Source organism: Lates calcarifer, linkage group LG4 (assembly GCF_001640805.2).
Source record: "Lates calcarifer isolate ASB-BC8 linkage group LG4, TLL_Latcal_v3, whole genome shotgun sequence".
Lineage (NCBI taxonomy): Eukaryota > Metazoa > Chordata > Actinopteri > Centropomidae > Lates > Lates calcarifer.
In genome coordinates this window covers 16,545,918-16,558,875 of record NC_066836.1, presented here as the reverse complement: position 1 = coordinate 16,558,875, position 12,958 = coordinate 16,545,918, and the positions used below count along the sequence as shown (strand labels likewise).

The window sequence follows — 12,958 nt, the reverse complement described above, 5'->3', positions numbered from 1 at the left end:
CAACATGTGTTGATGCCCCCCCCTCCAAGTTCCCATGAAGTTTAGGACACACAGAGACACGCTACTATTCACTAGACTAATGCTACCTGGCACTAAGGTTTTCATTTAACTTTATCAAGATGTACCATTTAGCACCATGTCAACTAAATTAATAAAGGTAAAACAAAAAGAGTGCGCCTGTTAGACAGGGTCACAGGGTAAACAGAATAGTTTGACATTTTGGGGTACCCTTGTTTGCTTTCTTCCTTGGATGAGAAGATTGATACCACTGTCATGTCTATAAATTAAATGAGGCTACAACCAGTTAGCTCAGTTTAACACTAAGGCTGGAAACTGCTATAGTTCAGTTCAAAGGGAACAAAATCTGTCTCAGAACACCTGTAAAACATACTTATTAACATGTTAGTCTGTATCTTCTCTCAAGTGTTAAAAATAAATAAAGAAAAAAAGATGGAAGGAGTGAAGATGGCAAGCAGCAGTTCCAGATTAAGTAACTTCACCCCGTGACAAAATAGTTTGCCTCAAACCTCTGAAAAGCTGCAGACTGTTTTTACACTTTGTTTTATGTAGAAACACACAAAATATAATGTGTTAATTAGTGAGCTTCACAGGTGCTGGTTGGCCGATTTTGTTCTGATGAAGCCATGCTAGCTGTTTCCCCTTGTTTTCAGTCTTTGTGCTAAGCTAAGCTAATCGGCTACTGGCTTTAGCTTCAAACAGCATGTAGCATGTTGACAGAAGTGGTATCACCCAATTCATCCAACTCACAGCAAGACTGCTAATTAAAAGGAAAAAAGAAAAAACGCTGGACTTATGTTTATTGTACTGGAGTGGTGAAAATTTCCTAACAAACATGCAACCAATAAAATGACCAAAACCATATGCTGTCAACCTTTCGGGCCCTGGGGCAGTTGTCTGCTTTGCCTGGTTGGTAATTCAGCCTTAGATGTAACTCCTTTCACAAAATAATGCTTCAGTAGCCTGTTTTTGAGCCCTGAGAGGTAGATGTATTGCCCCTGTTCATTTTTTTAGTTTTAATTAAAACAAAGATTTATAAAGACATTCTTTTTTTTATCAGTCAGCACTAATTTATCAGTCAGCTCTAATGTCTCATTTTCTATCGCTAACATGCATAAAAACTCTGTGGAAGAGCTTGGCCCAACAGGTCTAGGACAACACTAATTTGATTTCTTGGCATCAATTATTTATTGACACCTTCTGCTGGCGCCATCACCCAAGGGCTTGTCTGTCTGCCTGTCACAGGTTCTCACTGTCATGCCAACACATGGACACATACTCCCTCAGTCCTGTCTGTTGGAGGAGGGTGTCTTGAGTCTGTGTGTTATTGCTTTAAGCACAATAAGTGGCGATGATAGACAGAGGGACAGATCACTCTGACTGTGAACTGCAAATGTGGACTGAGGTTTGAAAGGATGATGGGATCACATCATTCAAAATGATGTCTTCTGATGTAGTTTCTCCTCTTGACAATTTGCAATAAAATATGTAAAAATGGGAAAGAAATTATCACTCCACATCCCACGATGATTATCCAATAAGTTCACTTTGTCTGTAAAATATTTAGATGATATTAACTTCATGTCTTCTAAATTACTGTACCATTCAGACATGTAAAAAGAAGCAGAGCCAGAAGGAAACTTAATTACACATTCATGACACATTAATTTCCCTCCAGTTCCGGCACAGCAATACACTGCAATGGACACTAGATGGAGGCAGCTGACAGTTTAAGGTGTAAAGCCACCAGGGAAGGTCCCAGCTGCTGCTACATTATTTGAATGTGAACCTTAACCCAAGGTTAAATATTTGCTTCTGCCCGAGATACCAGTTTTGAGTCAAGTTAATTTGATTAATATGGCCAAATAAGAAAAAACTCCACAAAAGACTTTTAATTCCTTTAATAGGAGAGAATCCTCAAGAAATGGAGAACATATAAAGGTTTAAGATTAAAGAACAACGTAATAGCTTCACATAAATTATTGAGAAAAACAACAGTAGTCCAATGGGTAAATCACATATTCCAGGTCTGACGTTAATGACAGATAAACAGAAACAAATCATGGACATAAGATGTCATAACGAAACAACTAATCAGGAATCAGAAGTGAATAGAAAATAAAGCAAAAACGAGTGGAATTTTCAAAACTGATGCAGTGACAAATGAAAAATCCTCTAACCCCTCTCACCTCTGTCAGAACATGTTTATAGTTTATACCTGAAACTGCTGAAGTCAGATGAACTTGTAAAAGGACCACTATTAATTTAAATTATTGCTGACTTTTAAAATGAGCCTGGGATGTACCATAGCCCTCACTTCTCTTTGTTTCATTTTCTGTTTTACTCAAAATAAACCGGATAAGAAAACTGATAACCTTCAGACAATTTGTCAGGTACCAGGAAACAGACTAGTTTTTTGTCCCACGCAAATTGATGACCTTCATTTATTATTAGCAAGTATATATCATTATAATAGGGTCACATGGTGGACATCCTCCTGCAGAGACACATCTGTCCCCTCACCTAATGTTAACCTAATGTTTTTAGTGGCTGTAAACATGTTTTCACATACACTTTGTGCAATGACTGATGTGTCAGTGGGTGTGAGGGATCGAAACCAAATGACTGCAGTGGCTTTAGCTCTGTTACTCTTTCTCAGCACACTAGATGATCAGTAATCTTCTCTATATCCCTGCTTGTGGTGTGTGGTGTAGCACCAGTAAGGCTCTCAGTATGTGATGGATAATCAATGACATAGATAAATAGGACACTGCTACAGCTGGTCTGGGCTTACAACAGCTCAGCTCGTGACATCCAACAAATGACAGCTGAGGGAGAAGTCATTTGTCCCTTGATAAAGTCCTTGTTTCCAGTTTATACGGCTCTACTTTGGTACATATTGCAGGTGCACAGATAAGGCAATGGATAACAGTGTAATACATTACTTTAACAACTTTTATTCTTCCAAATATGTTGTAATGATGTTGTGGAACTGGAGTATCTCCTGAAGTTAGTGTATATATGTCTTTCAGGTCGAAATGTACGCACATCCAAAAACACTTCCAAAGGTGCTGGGTCAAAAAATGAACATGTAGACCAAGGGGTCTTTTGTTTCATATCAGTTCAAATCATATTTTACCCAGTACTTCGATTTATGACTAACTCTAACTCAAGACTATTGACATTCCAGCCCCAACTCTACCATGTTGCTAATGCTAGTTAGCTAACATGCTAAACAACTATAAGATGATGAATATGGTTAACATAAACCTGATAAATATCAGCATGTTGGCATTGCCACTGTGAGAATATTAACGAGCTGATGTTAGCTTGAAACACTGCTGAGCCTGTGCAGCCTATGATACAGCCTCGCATAGCCACTAGCACGGCTGTCATTGTTATTTAGTGCAAACGGTAGGGGCACATACAGACCAAAGAACAACATAATATAGTATTTTAATATTATTCTTCCAGGCTTGCTGATGACAAGCTATTGTTAGCATTTACCTGAAAGTTGTGCCAAAGTAGTCATAGAGCTGCTAGCATGACTGTAGCCCTAACTGTAGACTAGCCTTGCTCACATTTTTTTAAATTAAGTTTTTTGTTGATTGAAGTTTTAAATGTACTTTTTCAGTCAATTGCATGTATTAAATTAATTGTAATTGTCCAATTTGATTGAAATCTTAAACCTGCAACAAAATGCTAGCAATCTCTTACAGCTGTGGACATAAAATGAAAATGAGAAAATCAGAGCTATAAGGTGGCCTTTGAAAGCTATGGTTTAATGCAAGGCTGTTTGTGGTACTGCAGTTAGCCAAAGATAAGTTTTGTTATGTTGACATCAACAAAGGTTACATAAAGTCAAACTGACCCTTGTTTTCCTTTCTACATCTTTCCAGCTGAGAGAGGTCAAGGTAAAAAGTCAGGGTTGCTCTAAAGAACAAAAGGACTCCCAGGACTGGGGGAAATTTTGCCTCCCAGCTGTTTCCAGAGCTTACCTCACTCCCCACTTCAATACTGTAGAAAATGCACAAGAGAAAGGATTTTGCCCCCTGATGTCTTTACCAGTGTAGGCAGCCATGGGACTGTGAGGGACGCCAGGCAGATAGGAAATGCAATTAGAAGTCACAGTAAAAAGGGGACATTAGCAGCCACAGACAAAAGAGGTCACAGTCCTGCAACCCCAGGTGAGGAAGGAGGTCGTAATCACAAGCACCCGTTCCCTTTCCTGCATTGGGAGGGGGAGGTAGGTGGCTGGGCAGACACAATGGCCCCAACTCTTAGTCAGTGGTCTCAGTGCTGTCTACAATGCAGATACTCAAGATCAAAACTGACCATGCACTGGACAGATCTGGATCCTGATTCCAGTGGCACATGTGGCCTAAATTCTGAACCACATGAAAAACAGGGATAAGTATGGATGGACTAAGAAATGATTACAAGCTCTGGCAGTGTTGCAATTTTTAAAATAAATAAATTATGATTTAAAAAAACAAACAAACAAAAAAAAAAAAAAACAACAAAACTTCAGAATGAGATGCAGTGGAGTCAAAACTTCGACCGCAGTCAACTGCTTCAAAACTATTCAAATTCTTAGCACTTATTTAAAGTGTCTGATTTACCACTTATTTACTTACCTTCCCCCTTTATTTTAAAATTGGTATTACTGTTGTATATTTTTAGAAATCTTGTATATTTTCTTTCTGCATGTTAGTCTGCTGTATATTGTAGAGTAAAAAAAAAATCAGTCAAGTCCAAACGAAATAACTCTTTACAAATAATTATATAGTGTGTAATAATTAATTGTAATAATTATCTAATTTTCCAGTGTGTCAGTAGAAACAAAAGTTAACGGTGTCATTTGGTTCAAATAATACAGAAATGACATGAGTTGACAGGAAAGCTTGTTGAGATGACAGGAAACATATTTGCACAAACCAGCATCATCAAGATAATTTTCCAGTCAAATAATTCCAATGTGTCCTGTGTCTCACTTGGTGTAATAAAGTGATTCCCAGAGACATCCAACCAACTGACCTTTAATATCCTCACAGCCACTTCTGCAGTACGCCACACATCCCAAATGTGGAAAAACACTTGATGCTAAACAAAGGATATCCTTTAGAGGGGAAAGAGCTCTCCCTTCGCTCAAGTTTAAGTGCTGTATTTACTAATTGGCACCAACACAATACACTTTTGGTTCTCGATTTAACAGTATGTTCCCGTCCTTTCACAGGGCAGTGGACAGGATGTTTGTTTGTTCTTATGATGGTTTGTCTCCCTGCTCAATTTTGTCTCCATAGTAGTGTTGTTCTGGTTCAAATGAAGTTAAATTTACACCGATCCTATGATGCAGTAAGTCAATAACATAATGTAAAATTTTGTTGCAGTGATGTGAGGAAAATGTGCCTTTCATATCTCACAAATGATTAAACAGGGTATTTATGTCTACAAATAAACAAACAGGTCTGTCTATATGTTATCTACATTAAATTACATTCCTTTGTTTTATAAATTTATTTGTTTTTAGGTTTGATTTGGGAAAGGTCAGAACATCAGATACCAATACAAGCTCCATCTTTCCCCCTTCATGTGTTCTTTTTTAAGAGATATATTAAGATTTCATTTCAGCTATGGATATCCGTGTTTTCTCTGGTTAAGTGATACAGCATTGTTTTTAACAACAGAATGTAAACAGGAGCATCTCCAAAGGTCCCTCCCATCTGCCTCCGCCAGCCTGCTGACAGGTTGGCAGGTAAACATAAACATGCTGGATGGATTAAATGCCGTTGCCAGTAAATGTGCCCTGTAACATCACGAGACGGGTCGGAGCAGTCATTTGTAGACAATTAGCCACACAATAGGTGACGCACACAGGGACAAACAGTTATTTCCGGATGTGACTAGGGTAATATCCTAAATAGCTTTGTTTATAAAGTGGAGACAGGCACAGTTGATGAGCTTACATTTGAACAAAGCTTTTATTTTCATACATTTACATTGTAAAAGTACTACATGTGCTTATTCATGATAAGTTGTTTACCTTGTAGATACAAAATCATTAACACAAACTTCACATTATATATTCAAAAGTGCAAAAGTTATTGAAAATTACTTTTATAAATGCATATTGAAGTATAAGCCGTCATAAACACTGAATATTATATAGTACATTTATTGATAAACAATATATGAACTCAATATGATACGCTTGCATTCAGCTGCATCTAATAGATGAAAATGAGGATAAATCTCTCTAGCTTTTTGTTTGGCTCATCAAGATAAGATGAACTAACCCAACATCCTGGAGAGATCTTGTTTATCCCTGGAAAGGAAGAAAGAAAGAAAGAAAGAAAGAAAGTAAGTTATTACACTGTTTTTGCTTTGATGCTGATGATTGACAACATCAAAACCTCAGGCGTCACAGCTCTGTGTTAAAGGAAAAATTTGGTGATCTGCTATATTTTTCTTCTTGTCAATAAATCCCAGGAAAAAAACAAAACCATGAATGAGCTAATTCTGCTGGCAACCAGTGTCTGTGTAAGCAAAACCACCTTATATTATATATCTTATTGTCCCTTTGTGTCAAAAAACTATATAAACACATAATTGAGCAACATTTTTGCACTGGGTGACATGTTCCTTCATTGTAATGAACACAGTACTTATTTTGACTCTGTTTCACATACATCATTCTGCTGCCAGAAATAATAGTCCCCAATAAATGTACTATTTACTTATGTTTGAATAGTGTCTTATTAAAAGTACAGTGCCCAGTTGTTTTAGGTAATATTTAGGGAATATTTTGCCCAAAAAATAAGTAAATATTTGTGACCTGATTTAAAAAATGTACATCGCTGGTAAAAAAAAACAAAAACAAAAAACAAACAAACAACAAAAAACAAACAAACAAACAAACAAAAAACAATGTTCTTGGGGCTGAGAGCCACAAAGATAAGAAAGACTAGCTTTCATTAGACTTTTCTATAGATGTATTGTTGGTTTTGTTGTTAATAGGATTTTCTTATAATAACAGTGCAGTATATTGTTCAGAACACTGTGTTCAGACTGAAATGAAAGCAGCAGCAACAAGCAACAGCTTCCAACATCCACTCTAAATCTGCTACTAAGGATACTTGATACTCACTCTGGACTAGAAGGGTTGATGATGCGCTGCAGATCTTGAATGTGCTGAGCAACACTGACTGTTGGTAAAAACATAAGAAAACAATGAATTGTCATTACTTAGCCATGAGGGTTACCAATCTGCTTTTAAACTTTACAATATTAAAGAACTGCTTACAGTTAACATTGCTATTGAGGATCTAAAGACGTTACACATCAGAGATGGTCATTAAAAGTTTGATGAGCTTTTCAAATTATTAAAAACAAAAATTATATATTATTATAGAATGGGAATAATAAACTACAGCTAATCCCACTCCAACTACAGCACTGATTTATTCTCACCTGCACCACCTCCCAGTCCACTGCTCCGTCCTGAACCAAATATCGATCCAGTTCCACTACTTGATGTTCCTTTTCCTGTTCCACTTCCTGTTCCACTTCCTGTCTTACTTTGGCCCGAGTTACTACTCCCAAACCCAAGCCAAGAAAATCCAGAGCTACTCGACCCAGTTTTGCTTGTCGATCCAGTTGATCCAGAGGATGACCCAGAGGATGACCCAGAAGATGACCCAGAAGATGACCCAGAAGATGACCCAGAGGATGACCCAAAGGGGCTTTTCACACTTGTTGTTGGCTTATTTGAGCCTATCCCACTTGAGCTAAGGCTTGTACTTGACCCAGTTGATCCAGAGGATGACCCAAAGGTTGATGAGCCTCTTGAATTCAGTGCTGGTTTATTTGAGCCTATCCCACTTGAGCTAGAACTTGAACTTGAGCCTGCTGATCCAAAGCTTGAGAAAACTCCCCCTGTTGATCCTGGCTTATTGAATCCTGACCCAGTGGAGCCGAGGCTTGAACTTGACCCAGGTGACAAGAAGGAAGAGCTTGAAGAGCCCGTCCCAGTTGATCCTAGTTTATTTAATCCTGACCCGGTGGAGCCAAGGCTTGAGCTTGACCCAGGTGACAAGAAAGAAGAGCTTGAAGAGCCCGTCCCAGTTGATCCTAGCTTATTGAATCCTGACCCAGTGGAGCCAAGGTTTGAGCTTGACCCAGGTGACAAGAAGGAAGAGCTTGAAGAGCCTGTCCCAGTTGATCCTAGTTTGTTTAATCCTGACCCAGTGGAGCTAAGGCTTGGATTTGACCCAAGTGACAAGAAAGATGAGCTTGAAGAGCCCGTCCCAGTTGATCCTGGCTTATTGAAAGCTGATCCAGAAGAACCTAAGCTTGAACCCAACCCACTTGACCCTGTCCTCCCAAGCTGACCCCCACCAGTAGAGCTGGATCCAGCACTACCTAAGCCCCACCCAGACTGACTCGGTGTGCCTATCCGAGAGGTTGATCCACCAAATCCACTGAACCCTGTCTGGAATAAGATGAGAACAATTTTAAAATGGGAAAACTAATTCAAAATCTAACTATTTTGAACTGACATTATTATATTGCATTAGAAAAACATCATAGAGATTCATGTCTAGATTTTAAATTTGTCCTTATGCAACAGCAGACGCTTCACAGAACAATAGTCAGAAATATTTGCCCATTTCTCACCCTTCTGCCCTCTTGTTCTTTACTGGCAGACATTTTCCCTCCTCCACCTCCTCCTCTGCACTTAGAGCTGGATCATTTCCAATGATCTATCAGGCTGCTTTGACCTCATACATCTTATGTAAGAGCTTAAGATCTTAAAGATGTTGTATCTTAGTATTTGTATGGGGGTTATACAGACAAACTCTTGCAGTGCAACCTAAATTTTTTTTTGCACAGATTGCAGCACATATGTATGCAGATCATTACATTTAACAGGGGTTTGGTGGTTAAATTCGACAGTAATCTGACAACCTGCATAGACTTGCATTGCATTACATTACTACATCTGCTGCAGCTGTCTACAGCTTACAGTTAGTTCTGTGAGTGAAACACAAAAAGTTTTTTTTTTTTTTTTTTTTTTTTTAAACAAATATTTAGTTTTCTTTTATCTGTCTTCATGGGCAAACTTAACTTTAAATGTTTTATTTTGAGTAATCAGAATGTTAGTTCAGTAATTAAAGGCTATCTAAAGAGCACAAAAAAGCTCAGAAAGCCAAGCTTGTGGCCCCCAGAGGCCATACTGCTGCTTACACCCCTGCTGCTTATAACATGTTTGTGTAATTAGTCATGAGTCATGACGCTTTTCTTACCTTAGCCAAGCAGGACATGTTGAGCTGCCTGATTTGCTCTGTGAGATGATCAACCTCTTTATTTTTGTATCTGACGCTGTTATGCAAGACTTCAATCTCTCCATTTAGCCTCATCTTCTCAATCAGGAGTCTCTCCTTGTCTTGATCATTTTTGCGCTGAAGCTTGTCGAAGTTTTGTTTGTGCTCCTGGACAAGGCCTGAGCGGTTCTGGGTGCACCAGCGGTAGTCCTCAGACAGTCGCCAATTCTCTGCCTTCAAGCGACTGTTCTCAGCCTGGATGTTTGACATCTGGTCCCCCACACTGTTCAGGTAAAGCTGGAGCTTACCCTCCACTTCACTGGACAGGCTGGTGCAATTGGTGCGGATCTGCTCCAGGTGTTCCCTCTGTTTCGGACAGGTGAGCTGGAAGGCGATGTGTGCAGGGAAGAGGGAGTCAATCTTCTCTAGGAAAGACTTTGAAACATTGGAGACGCCGCTCAAGCACTGGAGGAAGTCATCTTTAGATTTTTGTTTTTGGAACTGCAACTCTTTTTCTTGTGTGGATTTGTCCCTCCTCAGACGGATTGCCTCCAAGTTAATGTAGTCCCTCTCTTTGGCAACCTGGTCCATTTCCATCCTCATCCTCTGCATTGTTTGGGTGAAATTGGACTCCACAAGCTCAAGTCTGGCTTTCATCCGTTCCATTGCCAGCCCACAGTTACAGTTACTAGTAGATGGCACTAAATAAAATTTTATTTTAAAAATAATGGTAATGGAAAAAGAGAAAAGAGGAAAGGTAAATATATCTTTCTTTAAGAATTATCAACAGTTTAAATAAGTGGGAGAATAACTTGAAATGTCATACTTACTTATTGTTTTGCAGTTTTGGAGTGCAACCTTGCACAGGTGGGATTCAGCGGTGCATTGTTGCTGTCCATTTCAATGAAAGCAAAGCCAGTGGTGTTTTAGTGATTCGTTCGAGGACAGTTGTGAAATGTGAAAGAAACAGGAAGAACAACTTTGACTCATAATAATTAGAGTAAAAGAATCTGTCGTATTGCCTCTCGTTCTGAAAACAATAAAACTATATCTCAGAACTACATTTTACAGTCCTGTTCATTGTAAAACATCAAAATCACACTTAGACAGTAATCAGCATTGTACACATAAGGTTAGTGAACCATGTTGACACAAATATCCACATCTTAATTTCTATGGTGGCTGAAAGGCTGGGAGCTGAACTCGAAAAAAGATGTAGACATTAAATTACATGAGAACACATAGTATTGTTAAAGACAAGAACTTGCACAATAGATACATTAAAAAAGGCTTAGCTCAATTTCTCACCATTTTTTTTTCGTATTCTTGGATGATAAGTATTGATATGTTGGCATAGTGGCGGAGCTTGGCCAGATCCCAGTCGTTTCGGGCCTTCTCAATCAGGGTGGTATTAAGTAAGTTGGTCAGGTTCTTCCTCTGCTGCCTGAGGGCAACATTCTCTATGGAGAGTTGGCTGAAGCTCTCCTCCAGGCCCTGGATGCGTGATGTGGACGTAGAGTCCTGCTTCTTGCCATAGACCAGAAAGAGCACGAGGCTAACTATGATAAGTGACTGAATGAGTGAAGAGAAGAAGAAGACAATGCGCATGTAGTAGCCACAGCTCTTGCCCTTTGAGCGGTACTGCATCCTCTTTTGGGCCTGCGGACTGTGCTTTGAGACCTGGGAGTAACCACTGCTATACATGGTTGCTGATGTCCAGCGGTGGGTGAGAGAGGGTTGAGGATTCCTATGAGTGACCAGCCAAGTTCAAACAAAGTCCATCCCTATATCAGAGGATAGATACACTCCTCCACAGCACTCTGTAAGCTGAATGACCAGATAAGACGATGCTGAATTATCTCAGACCAGACAGAAATTTTCAAAGTCCATTTCTTGCAAAGCTGGTGCCCTCTCCAAAACAAACCCAACACGTGGGCCAGACGTTTCCTCTCTGTAACGCTGATAACATGAGACTTGATCAGATTGTGGGCGAGGAGTAAACATGGGTAAGAATTTATAAACTCCTCTGGCCTCACACTTCCCATTATGGGAAGCTGTCCTGGCCTCAGTCTCCTCCCCCTATCGGCTGTCTCCCTGCACCACCGGCTGCTTCTTGTCCAGAGGTCATCAACACACACACACACACACACACACACACACACACACACAAACAAACATACACATCCATGTACGTCTATTTTTGTGGGGACCTGTCATTGACATAACACATTCCCTAGCCGCTGACCCTATCCTTAACAATTACAATTGAATGCCTAACCCCAGCTTAATTCTACCTGAAAATCGCATCTAAACTCTCAAACCACCATTTAAAGCATATTGGTCCCCACAAAGCTGTCAGACAAGTAAGTCCCCACAAGTATGGTGAGCTCTCAGTTTTCAAAACTCCACAAGTGAAGCAAGCCCACACACACACATATGTTTTTGTTTTTTTGTTTGTTTTTTTTTTTAAGGAATTTGAGTTTCTGGTTAATATGTTACAACATTTCAGCACTGTTCTTTGAAAAGTCATGCCCTTTATAATGTTTGGAATTCCCACACCACAGAATCTTAAGTATTATCTTGCTATGGGACAAACTCCTGACCAGACAGTCTAACCTCCTTTGTTACCTGCATTTTTTAAACAATTCTGATTGCAATATACTACTTCCAATGTACTACTTCCTGTAGTATTGTTTTAACAACGTATCAGAGGGTGTAGTGACTGTTTGCTCTAACACTGCCTTTGTAAGTAATCAACAAAAGTTGGGGCACCTGTGGGTATTTCAGCATTGTTCTTGGAAATATCCGGCTTTGTTTTTCTTCACCACAAAATGTTGGGTGTTATCTTGCTATAGGATGAACTCCTGACCAGACACTCTGTCTTCCCTCATAAGAATTTCATTAGAATTTAGTGCTGAGCAAATTATTATGACACTGTAAAGCAGGAATGCAAAACAGGGAAATCAAACTTTTCTGTTAGTGATTAGAAGAAATTTGAATTGACAACACTTCCTGTTTCGTACTGTGCCTACAGGCCATAAAGAGCTTAGCGGACTCACTATGTGCAGCTTCCCCATAAATGTGCCAAAAACATTTTTTATGGGATCATGAACAGCTTTTTCCTGTGCACAGCCGGCCAGGAGGACAATGGCTCATGTTGTTCTTCTGATGTTCTCATTCAGTAGTGCTTTGATGCCGTGAGTCTCAGTCCAACACGATGACGTGGGTAAGCTGCCCTCTGTCTCATAGGACACACATACACACACAGAGACGGAGACACTCAATTTAAAATTAAATTCAAGAGTCTGACAGTTACAGTCGCAACTTTTTCCTGCCAGGCACTGTTGACGTGCCAGACCTCTTCTTGACAGGAAGCAGTAATTCATAGAGGAACTGTTGATGGCCAAACCTGCAGCAACTTTTAGGACAAGATTCCAGATAAAAGTCGCCAACAAACGCAGGATATCAGAGACAAATACGAGACATAAACAGTCACTGTGTTGATTTAATTGAGGTTTAAGTGGGTTGTTTTTATCTTCATATCTAAACAAGGTTTTGGGTGGGTTGTTTTTTTTTCTAATATTTGCATTGTGGGTCCATTCACAGGGTGTTGCCAA

General features: G+C 39.5%; 1 protein-coding gene across 1 annotated transcript; it reads right to left on the bottom strand.

Moving 5' to 3' along the window:
- Positions 1 to 5,975: 5,975 nt before the first annotated feature.
- On the bottom strand, positions 5,976 to 11,352 carry plvapa (plasmalemma vesicle associated protein a). Its single transcript, XM_018677091.2, has 6 exons — positions 10,650 to 11,352; positions 10,172 to 10,232; positions 9,324 to 10,042; positions 7,489 to 8,509; positions 7,166 to 7,223; positions 5,976 to 6,343 (listed from the first exon to the last, which is right to left on the bottom strand). Exons 1-6 carry the CDS (start codon positions 11,043 to 11,045, stop codon positions 6,310 to 6,312), a joined length of 2,289 nt encoding a protein of 762 aa, XP_018532607.1. The 5' UTR covers positions 11,046 to 11,352; the 3' UTR covers positions 5,976 to 6,309.
- Between the last annotated feature and the right edge of the window lie 1,606 nt (positions 11,353 to 12,958).

What these genes read in the sequence shown, in the direction of transcription:
- plvapa (XM_018677091.2), bottom strand. Translation starts at nt 11,045, where the DNA reads ATGTATAGCAGTGGTTACTCCCAGGTCTCAAAGCACAGTCCGCAGGCC. An exon ending in CCAAAACTGCAAAACAATAA is followed by an intron (nt 10,043 to 10,171) that starts GTAAGTATGACA and finishes AATTTTATTTAG; the next exon opens with TGCCATCTACTAGTAACTGT. An exon ending in ACATGTCCTGCTTGGCTAAG is followed by an intron (nt 8,510 to 9,323) that starts GTAAGAAAAGCG and finishes ATCTTATTCCAG; the next exon opens with ACAGGGTTCAGTGGATTTGG.